Here is a 16,811-nt window from a genome sequence, read left to right as displayed (position 1 = left end):
GAGTTTCAGATTGAATATAGACTGATTTACCTCTTATTTTCAAACATCTGAATAAAGAATACAGAGTTTAACATGTCATTAAAACACGTTTAATCAGTAAAAGCTACAAATTTACTGATTCTCATACAACAGATTTCTCATTTTTAAGTAAAAAAAAAAAAAAATGAAAATAACATTGTAGCTGAATGAAGTGACTATTTAGAGAATTAGGATTTTATATGTTGGTTAATATTTGCAATAATACAGACAACAGCAGAAGATGGGTTTCTTTAAATAGATCATTTTGTGGTTTAATCACATACTTTGTATATTTTTACAGTATGAACATGGCGATATTCAATTAGGAAAGAGTTATGACTTAGTATTACAAAGCTTAATTAAAAAACACAGTGACAGAGTCGGTGTTTGTCTGTCAGGGTTCTTATTGTTAAAGACAGAGAAATAAGATTATGAAATCAATAAATGGAGGTTTGCAGAAACTGAAACATGGAATCAAGCATTTATAAAACATTTCACATATGTGTGTGTATATATATATATATATATATATATATATATATATATATATATATATATATATATATATATATATATATATATATATATATATATGTATATTATCCATTTACTGAGCAGGAAATGGAGCAGGAAATGGATAAAACTTAAAGTTCTGAAAGCAAACAGCTTGGATCATTGCTTCTGAGCTCAGTTCAAAACAGACAGAAAAGGCAAAAAACACAGAACACACCAGTGAATTAATGCATACGAGGCGCCGCTGTTCGGCTCAGGCTTTGTGGTAGAGGCCTTGCCTGCAGTCGTTTCTTTTGGCGGCTGTTGAGTTGAAATCGACTCCAAACCTGTAAAAACAGATTATTCTGATTATTATCTCAGTATGAAGCCAAACATTTGAGGTAAAAGACATAAATTAAGTTCCATAGTGAGTTTAATCATCTTTAAATATCTTGTTTTCTTAAATTCCATACATTAATCTATTTATTTCTTCCTTTCTCTTCCTGTTCGTGGGATTTAGGAATCAACCACCACCTGCTCACAGTCGTTATCAGCCTCAGTTTGATTGTTTCATGTAAAAGTAGATTTCTTTTTTTTTTTTTTGTCTCACAGTTGGTTGGAGCAGCGATGCTGTAAGATGTGACCACTGGAGGGGGCCGCGGGCCCTCGGGGCCCAGCTGGAGCTCAGCCTCACACCGGATCAGGGCTCCGGAGTCGTCCCTGCTGTGGTTCACTTTCAGAGAGAAGGTCTCAGTGACCGGTTTCTTCTCTGTGCTGTTGGACGTGAGCCGGCCCAGAACCGTCTGACCTCTGTAGAAGGTCACGACGAGCCTGCCGATGGGAGCGACGTTGTGTGTGACGCAATGCAGAGTGTACTGGCCGCACGCCGCCGCCGGATCGGCGTCCTCTACCAGAACGAGGGACACGTCTTCTGGAGGCTCTGCGGAGACGGTGGAAAGACAAAGCTCCAGACTCCACCAACAACAAAAGAGAACATAGAAAGGAGTGTGTGCTCACGGTAGACGGTCACAGGCAGGACGGTGACACACTGCCCATCACTGCGATGGTTATAGTAGCACATGGCCGACGTTTCCCACTCAGTCATATTGTCCACCTCCCACTGCAGCGTGGTTCCGTATACTTTTTTCACTCCCAGAGGGATTTCCAACCCAAAGAGAGTGCCGTTGCATTCCGTCCTGCACACGGCGCATGCTGCCGAGGCGTTAGCCCCGTACTGCACCACCAGCGAGGACGGCGTGAACACGGGTGCGTCCGCACAGCTCTGGCCTGGATACGGGGAAAATAAGCCGCTGTGTCGTTACGAACCAAGCAGGAAGCGTCTAAAATGATCAAAACAGATATAAACTCACCAGAGCTGCACACGAAACGGACAAACAGAGCGGCGAGCAAAGGAACGGCCCGGAAACTGAAGTGGAACAGCATGGCTCGCAGGACGTCGGCTGGACTGACTCAGAATTTAGACATGGCATCGAGGGGCGGTCAGCGAGCGAACGCTTCCCCCCGTCTCCCCGTCTCAAGAGGAAGAACAATGTTGGCAACGCCATCCGTTTGCACAAATCACATCCTGTTTGCGTTCCACCGCTGCAACTTCCTCCAAAAGTGAAAGTGGGAACACCCAGGCAGATACTACCGTTAGAGACAGAACAGGGGTGTCAGGCACATTTCAGTCCAGGGAACACGCCGCTGAAGGCTGGACCGGTAAAATGATGCCATAGTAACATTTAAACTTTAAAAATTTTTCTTTCCTCCACATCTTACACGTGCCGCACAGCCAGCAGCTCAAACCACACTGAAATAAAACCATACAGAAACATCAACACACTGTCTGTCCTCTGGTTTCCTCCTCTGTTATTTCATTACTGCACTTTGGTCAAAGTTCAAACTACAGACTCAAACAAGATCTTCATCCTTGGTTTTGAGGATCACTGACTACGGAAAGTGTCGAGTTTTTTAACGGAGGTCATATTTGGGATGTTTTTCAATCTTGAGGCTAAACCTTCATGATACCTTGTAGCAGGCATCACAAAAATATAGTAACGGGCAATAAGGGAGTAAATATAGCCATTTTAAATACAATATTAACACATTTGACCCAAAATATTTTGCAATTATCTGTTAAGTTTGGCATGATTAAGAATACATATGAGGAAGCTTCCTCTTTTAAGTATGTTGGTAAGAAAATAAAGCTTTACTGGAAAATTGTTACTTTACTGTTTTTATCACGTTAACATTTGGAAAAATTATGACAACTGGTCAGTTTCTGCACTTTATATCCTCAGATTAGACAGTATGTTGCCTCTCTAAAATTTGGCAAAGATGAAAAGACGAACATGAGAAACTAAATTTGACTGGTGCAACATTTAATCCAGGGAATGCACCTTTTGTGAAGCTACAATATAATAATATATGTTGTAAATTAAATACAATAATGGTCATAAAATAAGACTTTTTCAGTTTTATTCAACATTTGTATTAAAGAACAGATCAGAAAAAGTAGCCAAAAACAAATGAATGCCTAAAAACAAAACAAAAAATGGTGTGTTTCAGTCTTTGAGGTTTCTGCAGAGAAAAGCCGGATCCCGAGCGTCCGGAGGATCCGGCTGAGAGCCGATCGGCTCACGGCACGCAGGAGTTCCAGTGTCGCTCGTTGGGCAGCACCCTGCAGAGCCGCAGGCCGCAGCTCAGGGTGGGCTCGTAGAAGACGGCGTCCGGTTCCTCCGGGTCCGTCTCCTCGGTCCGGCCTCCCGCCGGCGGCGTGGGGCGGCTGAACAGCGACGGCCTGCGACCTTTGACCAGCGTCCTCCTGGTGACGCTGCCCAGGTCGATGAGAACCTGCGGAAGCAACCAGACGGCGTGACATCGTCGTCACATCGGAGCGGAGCTACCGCCGACGTGTTGGCGACTCACCTGCACCAGCTCCAGCACCGCCACGGGCTGCAGCAGGTCTTTGTAGTGCTCCAGCAGCGCCCGCTGCGTGAGCCCGGGGCGGGACATGACGTGGCAGAGCACGGCCTCCAGCATGCCCTTGCAGACCTGGCGGTTGAGCTTGCCGTCCACCATGCGCCACGGCCGGCTGACGAAGCTCATGTTCTCGCTGCGCGGAGACGACGGAGAGGTCAGAGCGAGGAGAAAGGAAGGAGGAGGAGAGAGAGAGAGAGGCGGGACTTACTGCTCATCGGACGGGGGCGGGGAGGACGGCTCCGCGTTCAGACTGTCGTCTCCGTCCGGCTGCTCCGTCTTCTCGTCCTCCGTCATCGGACTTCCTGCTTCCTCCTCCTCCTCCGGGTGCGGGGGCTTCTCTGTCCTCGCCGTCCGGTCTTCCTCGCCGGACGCCGGGACTCCGTCCTCCTTATCGGAGCCGTCCTCTGCGTCCACGCGCTGCCGCTTGGCGGGGGGCTCCCTCGCCGCCGTGCCCCTCGGCCTCACGCTCTTCTTGCGCATGAAGGGGACGTTGTGCTGCCGGGTCATGTAGCTGAGGCGGCTGGACGTGAGGCGGGTGTGAGACCACTGCTTGGTGTTGAGGGTGAGCAGCCACGGCTCGGCGTGCTGCAGCAGCACCCAGCGGGGGCCCAGGCTCCCCACCAGGACCACCTGCTGCATCTCCTCCAGATCCTGAAGGGGAGGAGAGACGGCGGCGCTCAGACATGCGTGTCTGGAAGGAGAGGAAGCGTCGTCCTCCGCTCTACCTGCATGTACTGCTGCAGGCTGCGGGTGCGTCCGGGCCGCGGCCGCTGCAGGTCCGCGTGCGCCCGGCGGAAGTCGCGCGCGTCCACGCCGTTCCGCCCGGCTTCGTTCAGGCTCCTCCTCAGCGCGGCGCACGCCTCCACGTCCTGGCGGGTGTACCGCCTCTGCTCGGCCAGCCGCCCGTCGCACTCCTCCGCCGAGGCCACGGCGGAGGAGTGGATGCAGCGGGTGAGCGAGGGCGGCAGCAGGGAGGGGCCGCACTGGGTCAGGTCCAGCGGGGGCAGGTCTGCAACGGGTGAAGAGGAGAGCTGAATTTTAACGGCATTTCTGCGTGCATACAGAGCGTATCGACACTGACCTTCCTCGCTGAAGACGTGGTGCGCCGGCGTGTCGCGCAGCTGCAGCCGCATCCTGCACGGCTCCACCACGATGCTGTCGCTGGTGTTCAGGTTCCGCAGCTTGACTGCGAACAGGGAAGAAAACAGACGATATAACCATGAAACAGAAAGAAGGCGTAAAGGAGAAATGGATAGCACGTGTAATCATCAACCACTGCAGGAAAAGTATAACCACAGCTCTTATTAACATTAAGATCATCGAAATCATGTTAATAACAATAAAAACACTGCTGACATCTTCCTTTTCCTTCATATTTTTATTTCTATCTCCACTAACTAGAGTTTGAAACTAGTATCTGTCTGTAATAGAAGAAAAAAAATTTCACAACACAATAAAATGTCTTGTTTCCAACAAACGTGGCGAAACGTGAATCTGCAGCAGATTCGGGAGCAAAGCTTGATGCTTACCGATGCCCGGGGCGCAGTATCCTCTCATCATCAGGTACTTGGTGTGTGACGCCTTCTGCGTTTTCACTTCAAACTTCTTCTTCCTCTCGCACTCGTCTCCGTCTTCCTCATCGTCGTCGTCTTCGTCCAGGACGGTCATGCTGGAGAGAAAACAGCGTGAGGCTCTGAAGTCCAGCTGTCGGCTCAAAAATTAAAAATCTGCAGCTTTTAACAGACTAAAAACGTCTGATTATAGTTCATATGTGGAAGATTAGTGATTTATTTATTTATTTATTTTATTGTGGCAAATCAAACGGAGCTTCTTCGGCTGCGTCGGGTTCTAAAAGCCGACGGTTTGATTCCGCCTCACCTCCTCACCACCTCGCTGTCCACCATGTTGGTGTCCACCACCACCAGCTGCTTGGGGATGGACATGTGCACGCTGAGCAGGCCCAGAGACATGAGGCTGAGCGACACCATGCAGGCGCCCCCACCGAGTTCAGGGAGAACTGCAGCATGTCCAACACGTCCGGCAGCTCGTCCGGAGCCGCTGCAGCTTTGTCGGGAGTGACCGATGGCGCCTCAAGAGAAGCGTCCCGCGCCCCCCGTTCACGGTCCGTCTCCTCGGTGTTCTCACTGCTCCCTGCCACCTCCACCTCCTCCACCTCCTCCTTCCCTCCAGCTTTGTCTGCGTCCTTCCCGTCGGTCTGCTCCTCTGCTTCGATCACCGGACCACTATCGTCTTTCCCGGCACTTTGTTTTCTGTCTTTTTCGACGACCCTCTTCTCTCCAGCGGGTCCTCCCCGGTCACCGACCGGACTTCGGGCTCGTGGTAGAAAGCCGTGGCCGGCCGGCCGTCTCCGGTCGGGTTGTTGATCAGAGTCTTCAGGAAGCAGAAGGCGTCGGTGCAGAGCGAGTGAGGGAAACGCCACGAGAAGCACCTGCAGTGACGGGAGGGGGTGGGGGGGGGGGGGGGGGGGGGGGGGGGGGGGGGATGAGGCGAGGCCGTTAGCAACGATGACGTCTGACGGCGGGGAGGAGTGATCCGAGAGGCTCGCACCTGTAGTAGGACTGGGACAGCTGGTAGGACATGGGCAGCATGGGCAACGCGCGGTTCTTCTTGGGCCCGAACGACTTGCTGACGCGGCGGCGGTTGACCAGGCCCCGCTTCCTGCACTGGATGAAGACTTGGCACAGCAGCTCCTGGTCGTACTTACTGTATATATGGAAGGTCTGCGAGAGAAAGGTGATTAACAGCCACTTGACGAAGTGGGTCAAATAAAAGAATCCGGGAGTCCGTACCTGAAAGGACCTGGAGGACTTCATCTGGCTGTTGGTCATGGCCAGGGTGCTTTGGATGAAGTTGTGCAACACGATGGCGTGAATGTCTTCAGGGCTGTGAAGGAAACGGACACAAACCATAAAAAAAAAAAAAAAAAAAACTGCATTCAGCTAAAGCAACACTAGACGTGTTACCGTCACTCACCAGGTGAGCTTGTCTTCAAATGACATGTCTTTCGTACAGTCGATAGCTGCGACCTTAAATCTGTAAAGAGATGCAGAAGGAATAATTCGACCCTGAGCCGATCGGTCCGAGGTCAACAGATGAAATGGTCCCGTCGTCTCACCGCGAGAAGAGCTCCTGCCTGGAGTCGGGTATGACGGAGTCCCCGGGGCTCATGACGGAGCTGAACTTCTGTCTGAGCAGCCTGGTGTACTCAGAAAACGACTTGGCGCAGTCCTGGCGCAACACAGACAGAAACAGATGAACTGCACTGAGAGACGGGGCTGAAAGCGCTGCGGTCTGCAACGCTGAGCCGAGAAAAACCCAACCTCGGGGTTCTCCGGATCGGCCGGCTTGAGCTCCTCCAGCACCTTCATCAGGGCTTTGTCCTGGCAAACCTCGGCCACGCAGATCCTGCAGCACGGAGCAAAAAAACTTCCCCGGTGACTCGGGCGTCTGCCGCGGAGACGCTCTGACCGGAGCAAGGAGAACCGACCTGTAGTTGAGGAGCGTCTGGGGATTTTTCAGGATGTAGCGAGAGCGCCCGCCCGACCGACACGGACGTTTTGTCCACCGACACCTCGAACTCCGAATGGAGCAGGTCTCGCACCACACAGTGAGGCACAAACGGCCTTTTCAACTGCAGCGCGGGGAAAAGAAGCAGGTTTTATTCCAAAAGGGAGGCGCACGCGTCCGTACACACACACACTTCATTCATTTCAGAAAGCGCCACCTTGCTGTTGAGCAGGTGAGTGGCCACGCAGCACAGCATCATCAGAGAGTCTTCCTGCACAGACCAGTACACCCTCTGCCTGGTCATCATCTTCAGGGCCTTGTGGTCCTTCTCGTCGTGGGCTTTAGAGCGTTTCTTCGGTTCTGTGAAGCAAAAACACGCAAAAAAAAAAATAAAAAATAAAGTGAGTTTTCCATCCTGAATCCGTCGCCAACCAAGAAGCGTTTCGGGGTCATGATTACGAGCTTTCTTCCTCTTCTTTGGCACTTTGACAGCAGCTTCTTTTTTGGGCCTCCTTCTTTTCTGCTTCTTCCCGCCGACCACCTGCTGGTTCCTGGAAGCCGGTTCGATTCCCACCTGGCGTTAAAGAAGGGGAGGACAAAATGATACTAGAAACAATATTACACAGAACCTTCAGGTTTATTGAATCACAGCAGCCAAAATCGTTAAAGAAGTGAAATCCGCCTCTCGATTTCCCAGAACGACGACCATGTCACACTGATGGAGTGTGTATTCCATGAAGCAGGACGTGAGGAAGTCGTACCTCGACAGGGACTGATGACAGCGGTCGCTTTGTGGTCACATAATGTCTGGCCGACTCTGCTGTGGCAGAGGGACGGTGGCAGGTTACAGGAGGGTTTCAGAAAGAATGACGCTGGTCCTGGACATCAGAAGTGCCGAGGACTAAAGAACTGATTTAACTCGTGCAGCTTACCGGCCAGCGACACGTGAGAGCGTCTCGGGTGAGGAGGCTCTTCAGCCTGGTCTGGGTGGGCTGCGACTCCAAAGCATTTTGAGCTCTTGAAGAGAGAGAGAGAAACGTGTCAGAAACACGTTGGAGATGAATTCCCTCAGTGTGTGTGCGGCGTGATTACCCCTCCAACGCTGAGCAGGTGATTGGTCCACAGCCAGTTGCGTTTAAGATGGCCGAAGAATTCCGAGTGCAGACCTGCGGCTCCTTTCCCGTCTCCCGGTATCGAGCCGTCGTCACAGGCCTCCGCGCTGCCCCTGCGCGCGAGGGACGGGCGCACACACATTGTTTAATAAGAAGAAAAAAAGGAAGCAGAGAACTTTAAATTTTTATTTCTGAACATAAACTTGCAGAAAAATGTGTGAAAAAGTTTTTGATTTATGTGTTCGTATTTCCAGCCTGACGTGCGAGCACGCCGACTCCACTGAGAACGCTCCACGTACCTGAGGAGGTACGCCAACGCCACGAACAGGTAGCGCTCGGGCACGAAGGAAGGAGCCCCTTCGTCCTTGGAGCGTCTCTTACCACGAATCACACCTTCGGAAACACAAAGGGTCACGTCTTCAGATCGTGAAACTGGAGGCTGGACAGACAGTGAGCCGTGCGCGTGTGTGTGTGTGTGTGTGTGTGTACCCAGCGGCGTGTTGAGGCAGACACACATCAGGTCGAACCAGTAGCTCTCCACGTCGCTGTAGCTGCTGAACGTGTAGCGGCGGCGCTGGAACGGCTTGTCGGGCGACTCGGTGATCAGCCAGTAGTGCGGCTCTGCCGTGGTGGTGTCCACGATGGTGGCGTTTCGCTTCAGGTGTATGAACACCTGCCGGCGGGGAAAGATGAAGTCTGACTGTCCAGCACGAGGGCTTCGGAGCGGCGGGGTCAGAGGTCGCGGCGTACCTGCTCTTTATCCTGAAACTTCTCAACCGGGCCGAACTGCAGCAGACCCATGTAAGCCAGCTTCTGCAGGTTCTCATAAATAGCCGTGAAGTATTTCCTAAAAATAAAACAAGCCAGTTTAAATAGGAAATTAGAAAAATGATTAAAATTAAGGAAATTATGACGTGACTGAGTTCACCGTTTGAACAGCAGCTGCCGTTTGGTCCGCGCCGGCAGCATCCGGATGAGGTAGTGCTGCTTCACCGGGTCGTTGAGGAAGTCCTCCAGTCCGTCCACCTGCGGGACGAGTTTCCCATCAGCCCACACCGAACGTAGCGGCACCACTCTGAATTAACTGGAGGGTTCAGAGTGAGCCCAAAAAAACAAAACAAAACAAAAAAAAACTCACCTTGTACATGACCTGTATGACCTGAACGTAGATGGAGAGAGGCAGGCAGAGGAGCAGGTCGCCCACCATGGCCCAGCCCTGAGCGTAGTCCATGTGCACGTGCACGGGAGGGACGAACCTCTTCCACGACTCTTCGTCGACGTACACTGTAGGAAACACAAACTTATTTCAGACTCAACTTTCAAGAAATGGATCAAGCGAGGAAACAAGCCGACTTCCTCACCCTTCGGTTCACTCTGAGACTGAGAGTGCGCCGAGGCGTCCTTCGGCTCCTCCCCTTCGTCGTCGGACATCACATCCAGGTTGGACCGGCCGCCGTTTGCAGCTTTCTGCTCCGCTGTGGCGGCGTCGGACTTCGGATCCCACTTGATCTTGGGCTTGCCGCTCTCGTCGGCGGCGGCGGACGTCTGCAGCAGCGGGTGGCCGTAGATGATGTACCAGAGGAACTTGTGGACGGCGCTCAGGCGGTGCATCTTGGGCTGGAAGCCCAACGCCTTACTCAACCCGGGAACTTTGAAAACAGACACGCCGGTCAGAGGAGTGAGTGTGAAAATAGATGTGTAGTAAAAATAAATGAATAAATAAATAAAAAAATCAAGAAAAATTAACTTTTTATCGCTGCAAAGTGTAAAAATGAACCGATAAATCCAGCTTTCTGAGCGTGTGAGTGTGTTCACGGAATTAAAAAAAAATGACAAAATAAAATTGAAAGACATGAAATCGAGTGTTCTTCCTTGCGTTTCGACACCATACTGACCTGGCACGGGCTTGAAGTCGTCGTCTTTGAGAAACCGCCTCCTCCTCTCAGCTTTGCTCTTCAGTGCCTTGGTGGGCGCTCGTCTCCTGCTGGTCCTTCTGCAGCTCTCTCTCTCTTTCCTCAGCCTGCTGGTTGCTGAGGGACAGAAGAGGAGGAACGAAACGACTGAGCTCGCGAAATATGAGGAACAGAAGAACTTGACGTTAAACACAGGAGGCCATTTAAAGTTTCAGTTTAATTTCAACATTCAGTATTTTATTTTACTTAGCGAAGTGTCGTACTCACCGTGCAGTTATGTAAGAGTTGGACATCTTAAAGCGGACCTGCTCAATGACTTGATGCACAATTTTATCGTTGGGCTGAATGGACGATGGACGATCATGTCAACCTGCAAGAGGACAGCGGAGTGTGATTTTAACGGAGTCATCCTTTAGAGCATGGCGCTGCTTTTTCACAAAGTGTGTGTGCGCGCGCCTTCTTGGTGACCCCGTCCTGGACGACGGAGGTCGTGTAAAGCTTGAGCAAGCCTTTCTTCGACAGGCCCTGGACGAGACGGAGGACGGTTTTTCTTGCAGCACTTTGAACTGACGCCTTCCTGCTTCTCCTGCTCGATGATCATCTTCTGCAGCCTGGAGGAAAAGAAAAACAGCAGTTGGTGTTCTGATCACCCTCTTTCTGAGATTTATCTCTGATGGCTGAGGATGAACTGACGGGAAGAAACCCTCGATGATCCTGAGGTTGTTGATGGCCTCCACGATCAGGTTCTTCCTCTTCAGCAGGCGGTACGTCTCCCGAGACCGCTGCACGAATGAGGGACCTGCAGGAGGAGAGCCGTGAGCGCCGATCCTCCGACACGACGCCGAACGGCCGAGCGACCGGGCCTACCTCCAGCAGGCTAACGACGCTACAGCCGCTCACGGGTTCGTCTCTGCTGCCGGCGGCGTCCTCTGCTGCGCTCGAAGCCTCAGTGCGAGTTGGAGAGGAGGCGGGAGCTGAGCTGGACGGCTCCTCCGGAGCTGCGAACCACACAGAGGAAGATATAATTAGTAGAATTAACAGGAACCAACAGCCAGGGTGATTCTGAAATATTACAGTCTAAACGGCGATGGGAGGAAAACTTACAAACAAGAGAAAAAAAAAAATGTGTGAAAAGTAGAAAAATAGTTGCGTTTGGCTGATTAGTTCTGACTGAATAAAAGCAATAAATCTTTTGCATCTTGTGAAGTTTGATTGTATTCCTTTAAAACGGGATGATCAGAATATGTGAGCTGCAGAAGCTTTTTTTTTTTTTTTTTACATTAACAGACGCCTGCAGCTGCTCTCGGCCGTATTTTAGTTGTTTTTTTTGGTTTGTTTTGTATTTTCTGAGTAACCTCGCCAACTCTAACATGAAACCTGTGCCATGCGACAGAAAGGTAGACAGACACACTAGCTGGTGAAAAACTAACGACCGTGCACCTGATTAACAAAGTATTTAAGAAATTGACAATGAATGACAGTGACCAGCTGCAGTTGTTTTTTCTTTTAAACATGCAAAAAATCAATACAGACTTCAAACCTTGGGGAGCCAGTGAGGTGTCAGAGATAAAACTGGACATTCAGCAGAGTTTATTTGCATCGCTGAGGAGTTACCTGCTGCAGAAACCGTCTCCGCCTCAGGAGGCAGAGGTTCGTCGCAGGATGCAGCTTCGTCTGAGAAATGTGAAACAAGACCGCTGTAATTCAGCACAATCCGGTCTGAACATGCAGAGTTTTAATGATCTCTCACCTCCGGCTGGAGGCTGCGTGACAGGAGCTTCGGGTTCTCCGTCCTCTGCCGTCGGCTGTTTTTTTTCCTTTGGTCTTTTTGCTTCCTTTTGCTTTACATCCTTTGCCCTTTGACCTCTTGCCCCCTGTGCTCTCATCACCAGCCTGCCCTTCATCCTCCTCCTCCTCCTCTTCTTGGTTTCCTTTCCCCGTTTTCTTTTTCTTGGCAGGAGGAGTTTGCCGTCGTCTCGTGCCGTCGGTGTTTCGGAGGAGGGCCGCCGCTTTGGCGCCCGGCGTGGCAAGCAGCAGCTTGTTCTTTCCTTCTCTTTAGCAAACATCTGCAGCTGATCACTGACGCCCACACACCTGTTGGACCAGAGCAGAGCAACGCTCGAGCCAAGCGGAGCGACGCCACGCCAACTCAACTGCCTGTTCACATCTCTAGGTACAAACCGATGGCTGATGAACTTGGCGGTCCTCTGACGACCTTCGTCCTCCATGAACGCCTGCAAGAAGCGCGGCGGCACAACAACACCAGCTCAAAGTGAAACAACAGCCTCAAACTTAGATATTAGACATTAATCTGACAAGAGAAGCGACAACTGATAACAAAAACCACATCGAACATGAATTATGAAACAACATGAAAGGAAAGATGCAAATTAGAGTAACTAGAATGGAAACGACGACCAAATTCAAGGGAAATTCAATTTTTCATTAATTAAAAGGTAAATATCTACATTTGAAGGTTTCTTTTAAATGTAACTGCAGCTGCTCTGGGATCCTCAGCTCAGTATACTTCAGTGTATTTATGTTTTTTATGTGTTGTTGGGCGATTGTCACCGGTGATGGAAATGTACATAAAAAAACCTCCACATGCTCTGTTATTACACTTTACATACTACATCTGAGTTTTGTGCCAGTAAGTCACCATTAAATGCATTTATAGTTTCCTCTGGACCGTTTCCTCTGAATACCCTGCACACACTGAGCTCACTGACATTACTTGTGAATAAACACACAGTGTTGTTTTCAGTGTCTGTTGATGCGTTGTTGATTAATGTGGAACAGTGAGGTGAGATTCTGCTGCTTCTGGTTATTTCTGAAACAGACCTTCTATCAGGCTTCATGAGCATCCGCTGCTCATCGGAGAGGAAGTGTTGTCTGTGCAACGGCTGACCTCTGGCGGATGTCAGTGGGAGGGAAACCCAAACATCCCGGCTTCACTGTGTCTGCCTGCCTGTTACCAGCCCACAAACTGACTGCTCTGTGTTTTCAAACAAAACTTTTTCTTTTTAGAGGGAATAAACGTTTTGGTGGGTTAAAAACGGTGACCCTTACCGTGATCACGCCGTCGTTTCCAGCTTCTTGCACACCAGCCGCGAGTCCAGCTTCCCCACGTTCAATCTGACGCCTATAGCTCTCTGGAGATTCCCTTTGTGCCACAGGACAGCACTGCGTTGGGAGGAAGGAGACAAAAGCTCCAATTTATCCCAAACATCACAGTTTCCAAAGCTTGCAGATGTTGGTTTTTGCCTTTAAAAACATCAGAACAGATCCTCATGGTGCCATCATGCAATGAAGCTCCTGTAACTTTGAGGCGAGAGCTTCTGCGTTAAATCATTCTCAAATGTAGCTTTGTTTTCAGACTCACAGTGAGGATAGCGTAGGTTTGCAAAACAGTTAGGGCGGGTTCTGTGTCGAGTGAAACGTTACACATGGAGAAGACTTAAGTGTGAGTTAACTGTGTGTTAGTGTGTAGATTTCCCAGCAGACAGACAGCCGGAGGAATGATCAGACATACCGATGCCGTAGGCCTGTGAGAGGTAGTCCTTCTCCAAGAGCCGCCCCTCCGACGGCAAATCCCTGTTTCTGTCACAGTCTTCATCATCGTCGTCGTCGTCATCAGCATCAGTGAAGCCCTTCTTCACAAACGGCTTCAGCAGCTTTATACAACGTACATGCACTTTATTACCTGGAATAAAGAAAAAAAAACACGCAAAACAACAATCACAAAATTTAATTTCCTCTCTTCATAAAGACACAAATTGCTTGACTTTAATGTCTTTTTATGTGCGTATTAAGAAAATATGTCTGATGCGAAATTAATCTACAATTCATCAGAAGTGGGTTTGCTTGTTGTTTCTGATTTCAGTGTATCTGAACTTAATTTATTGTGGACTGAAGGCGTAGTTTTGAAGATACGTCACCCTTTTTGTTGAGACAGGGTTTGGTGCTGGGATCCAAGTCCTCCAGGGGATACTGGAAGAACTGCACCAGCTTGGCAACGTTCAAGTGCTTCAGTACACGCTTAAAGACGCACTCCTCATATTCTACCAAAAAAAAAAAAAAAAAAGCAAACGACTGGTTATAAAGAGAAAGGTGAAAAGACAAAGCAGCACAACGCACGATCACTGAAGGAATGCACACCATCGTGTTTCTGAGCTGCATCACAGAGCTGAACTGATCAGGCAACTGCTGCAGGAAGTTGGTCACAAACTCCATCATGGGTCGTACTGAGTCCTCCTGGAAGGGCACACGGAGGGAAGAGAAACGTATTCAGTCAGGAAATGTAAAACAAATGCATTATTACAGTGAAAAGTCAATGGAAAAGCCAACAGTAAAGGACAAGACACATCAGAAGACCACAGACCTGTAGACATGGAAGCGTTTGAGCATCAGTAGGATGGAGTGCTGCTGCAGCCCGGACGGCAGACGCTTGATATACGACTGCAGGGTGACCAGCTGATGTCTGACAAGAGATTTCCTCAAGTAGTGGAACTTCCGGGCATCTACCCTGTACGGACAGAGCAGAAGCTGTTTACTCAGAAGCAAACCGCCGCGTCACCGAGTTAGACCAGAGGCCACGCGTCTCCTACTTGAAGCGTTCTTGTGCAGATCGGTCCTGAATCTCCCCCTGCCACCGCCCACGGGCCACTTTTTCCAGCACGCAGTAAGAGTCATCGCTGAGTTTCAAATCCGGATCGCTCTCGCTGCCGATCAGTGCTCTGAATCGGCTCACTTGGGAAGCCACAACCACCAGTTTTTCGGCCATATCTGAGACGAAGAGAAACTGTGAGAAAAACACTGATTCATTGTAACTGTAAAAATCAACATAACATCAAAGCATCTGAACAGACCTTTCCATGGCCTCCTCCAAAGTAAGCAACAAAGTGAGGGTTTTTAGAGCGAACACTGCTTCGTGATGTCGTTCCTCTGCTTAAAAAAAGCACAGGACCCTGAATGTCCATCCGTGTTTTCGAAATGACATGGAGGGGGTAGACATCTTCGCTTGGCCCAGCAAACGAGTCAGTTAATTGCATGCCAGACTCTGGATCAACTTCCTCAAAACCTGGAAACACACAAAAACAGCACAAAATCTGAGAACATATGGAGAAAGAAAACAAAACTGACAGGTCTTCTGGGATTCATGGACAATATTAAAAACAAAGCTATTATCTGGGAAAAAGGATTGCTTGTTAAATGTGTTGTTGTTGGTTTAATTCTTTGGCAATTAACTTATATTTGGTACTTCTCCATTTCTTTCTGTTTCTTTGAGGACACTCATGAACAAGCATGATCTTCTCATAGTGAGGCCAGAGCACAACCACTGCTCCACTGAGCCCTCCAGTCGGTCCATTTAATTCATAATTCAGCACTGAACTTAAAAACATAGTTAACAAACTACAAAAAAACTGGACTTCAGTAAAAACTGCGCACACAGTCAGTATAAATCCTACTTTCCTTGAATTATGTTTCGATTATATTAGAAAACAACGAGTGCACTGTCAATCTGTTTCATAAATCAGATGATAAATATATCACATTTAAGTGTTTTAAAAGCTAGAAAATTAAAATACCTTTGATATTGATCGAACAATATTTCTCACTTCATTTCATTATGCGGAAACGACACACAAAAGCTTTTTAAAATTGACTAAACTACAACACTCATGTGTGGGACGTTTCAACGACTTTTTAAAAAGAATAAGAAAGTTGTCTTTTCATGACCCCAGCCAGATAAAGAGCTCACCTGTCGACCAGCACCACGTCCTGTCTCTCCACGGGCAGCTCGTAGAAGCGAAGTCTTCATTGCAGGCTACAGACGCCCAGATGTGACCCTTGGTGCAGTCGTCGATTTTGAGGGGGAACTTGGGCTTTGTGCTCTCGAGTCGTATCCAGAGAGTAGGGAGCGTGATCCCGTCCCAAACCTCCAGAGCGACTTTCATCTGCCACGATTGCTCAGAGGATCCATGGCATGAGTCCTCTGACTGCGGCTAGCGCTGTCGGCTAGCTAGCATGCTAATACTTTAACGGCCACAATTTCATTTAACGCTCATAAACTAACCACATTAGAGTGTACGAGAGTTGCTTTCAAACGCGCTTTGATCTTAGACCCTCACACCAAAAGTATTCTTCAAATTTTGAGGCTAAAAAAAAGACAATTTGTGAAGCCTTTCCAAAGTTTAGATGCGGAGCTGCTGTTTGTTTTAGCCCTGTGCGTCATGACGTCATATTTCATCATGAACCCCACGTTTTGCGTCAATGTCAAAAATCCACCAGCAGGTGGCGGTCAAGACCAGAAACCGCAACTGTTCAATTACTAACAAGGTTTAGATTCTTCTTCATGAATACAATCTTAGGATAAAAACAAGTTTATGCAAATAGAGATTTAATATAATTAATATGAAAACTGTATTCATATAATTGATGCAAGTATTTTATTAAATAGGGAAAAGGTCTGCCAGTCATGTCACTGTTACGTAAAATGCACTGAAATGCAAGTAAATGATGTTTCCTGATTTATTTTTGTGGAATGTTTTCATTACTTAGGGCCACTTTGCTAAGATACAGTTTTACAATTTATTATGTACAAAATACAATGCTTCAGGATGTTTCTGCAGTTACACCTGCCCAAACAAACTTCTTTATGATTACACAAAAACAGTGTATTGTATCTGTGAAACTACAATTGCTGCAGTTGATTCTGATGCGGGACAACATCCATCCATCCATCCATCTCATCCACCGACTGGTG

The 16,811-nt window shown here is 48.8% G+C and overlaps 2 protein-coding genes across 2 annotated transcripts; both read right to left on the bottom strand.

Annotated features, from left to right (window-relative positions):
• Nucleotides 1-73: 73 nt before the first annotated feature.
• On the bottom strand, nt 74-2,062 carry LOC115389732 (uncharacterized). The gene is made up of 4 exons (XM_030093272.1): nt 1,881-2,062; nt 1,528-1,797; nt 1,121-1,450; nt 74-857 (listed from the first exon to the last, which is right to left on the bottom strand). The coding sequence occupies exons 1-4, from the start codon at nt 1,951-1,953 to the stop codon at nt 706-708; spliced, it is 825 nt and encodes a 274-aa protein (XP_029949132.1). The 5' UTR covers nt 1,954-2,062; the 3' UTR covers nt 74-705.
• Nucleotides 2,063-2,977: 915 nt separating this feature from the next.
• On the bottom strand, nt 2,978-16,258 carry gtf3c1 (general transcription factor IIIC subunit 1). The gene is given in 53 exon segments (XM_030092905.1): nt 2,978-3,363; nt 3,439-3,625; nt 3,701-4,143; nt 4,218-4,501; nt 4,574-4,678; nt 5,022-5,161; nt 5,371-5,494; nt 5,497-5,719; nt 5,722-5,941; nt 6,061-6,233; nt 6,303-6,396; nt 6,487-6,546; nt 6,629-6,741; nt 6,834-6,918; nt 7,001-7,047; nt 7,049-7,144; nt 7,238-7,380; nt 7,480-7,594; nt 7,782-7,840; nt 7,953-8,037; nt 8,113-8,245; nt 8,432-8,525; nt 8,622-8,805; nt 8,883-8,979; nt 9,061-9,158; nt 9,271-9,416; nt 9,494-9,781; nt 10,028-10,162; nt 10,313-10,318; nt 10,320-10,397; nt 10,400-10,415; nt 10,502-10,594; nt 10,596-10,656; nt 10,739-10,844; nt 10,936-11,043; nt 11,660-11,742; nt 11,796-12,079; nt 12,082-12,139; nt 12,227-12,279; nt 13,115-13,131; nt 13,134-13,202; nt 13,205-13,228; nt 13,578-13,748; nt 13,984-14,098; nt 14,204-14,296; nt 14,423-14,570; nt 14,653-14,819; nt 14,821-14,830; nt 14,914-14,966; nt 14,969-15,036; nt 15,039-15,123; nt 15,806-15,855; nt 15,858-16,258. Coding segments are annotated over 53 exon segments (6,348 nt in total). The 5' UTR covers nt 16,003-16,258; the 3' UTR covers nt 2,978-3,147.
• Nucleotides 16,259-16,811: the final 553 nt, after the last annotated feature.

Source organism: Salarias fasciatus, chromosome 6 (genome assembly GCF_902148845.1).
Source record: "Salarias fasciatus chromosome 6, fSalaFa1.1, whole genome shotgun sequence".
NCBI classification, from domain to species: domain Eukaryota; kingdom Metazoa; phylum Chordata; class Actinopteri; order Blenniiformes; family Blenniidae; genus Salarias; species Salarias fasciatus.
The sequence above is the reverse complement of the archived record's forward strand: the minus strand, read 5'-3'. Positions and strand labels throughout refer to the sequence as shown.

Coding starts and splice junctions, on each gene's coding strand:
- LOC115389732 (XM_030093272.1), bottom strand. CDS start 1,953: ATGCTGTTCCACTTCAGTTTCCGGGCCGTTCCTTTGCTCGCCGCTCTG. Junction 1,798..1,880: donor CCGTTTCGTGTGCAGCTCTG/GTGAGTTTATAT, acceptor CCCCGTATCCAG/GCCAGAGCTGTGCGGACGCA. Junction 858..1,120: donor CATCGCTGCTCCAACCAACT/GTGAGACAAAAA, acceptor CTGTTTTTACAG/GTTTGGAGTCGATTTCAACT.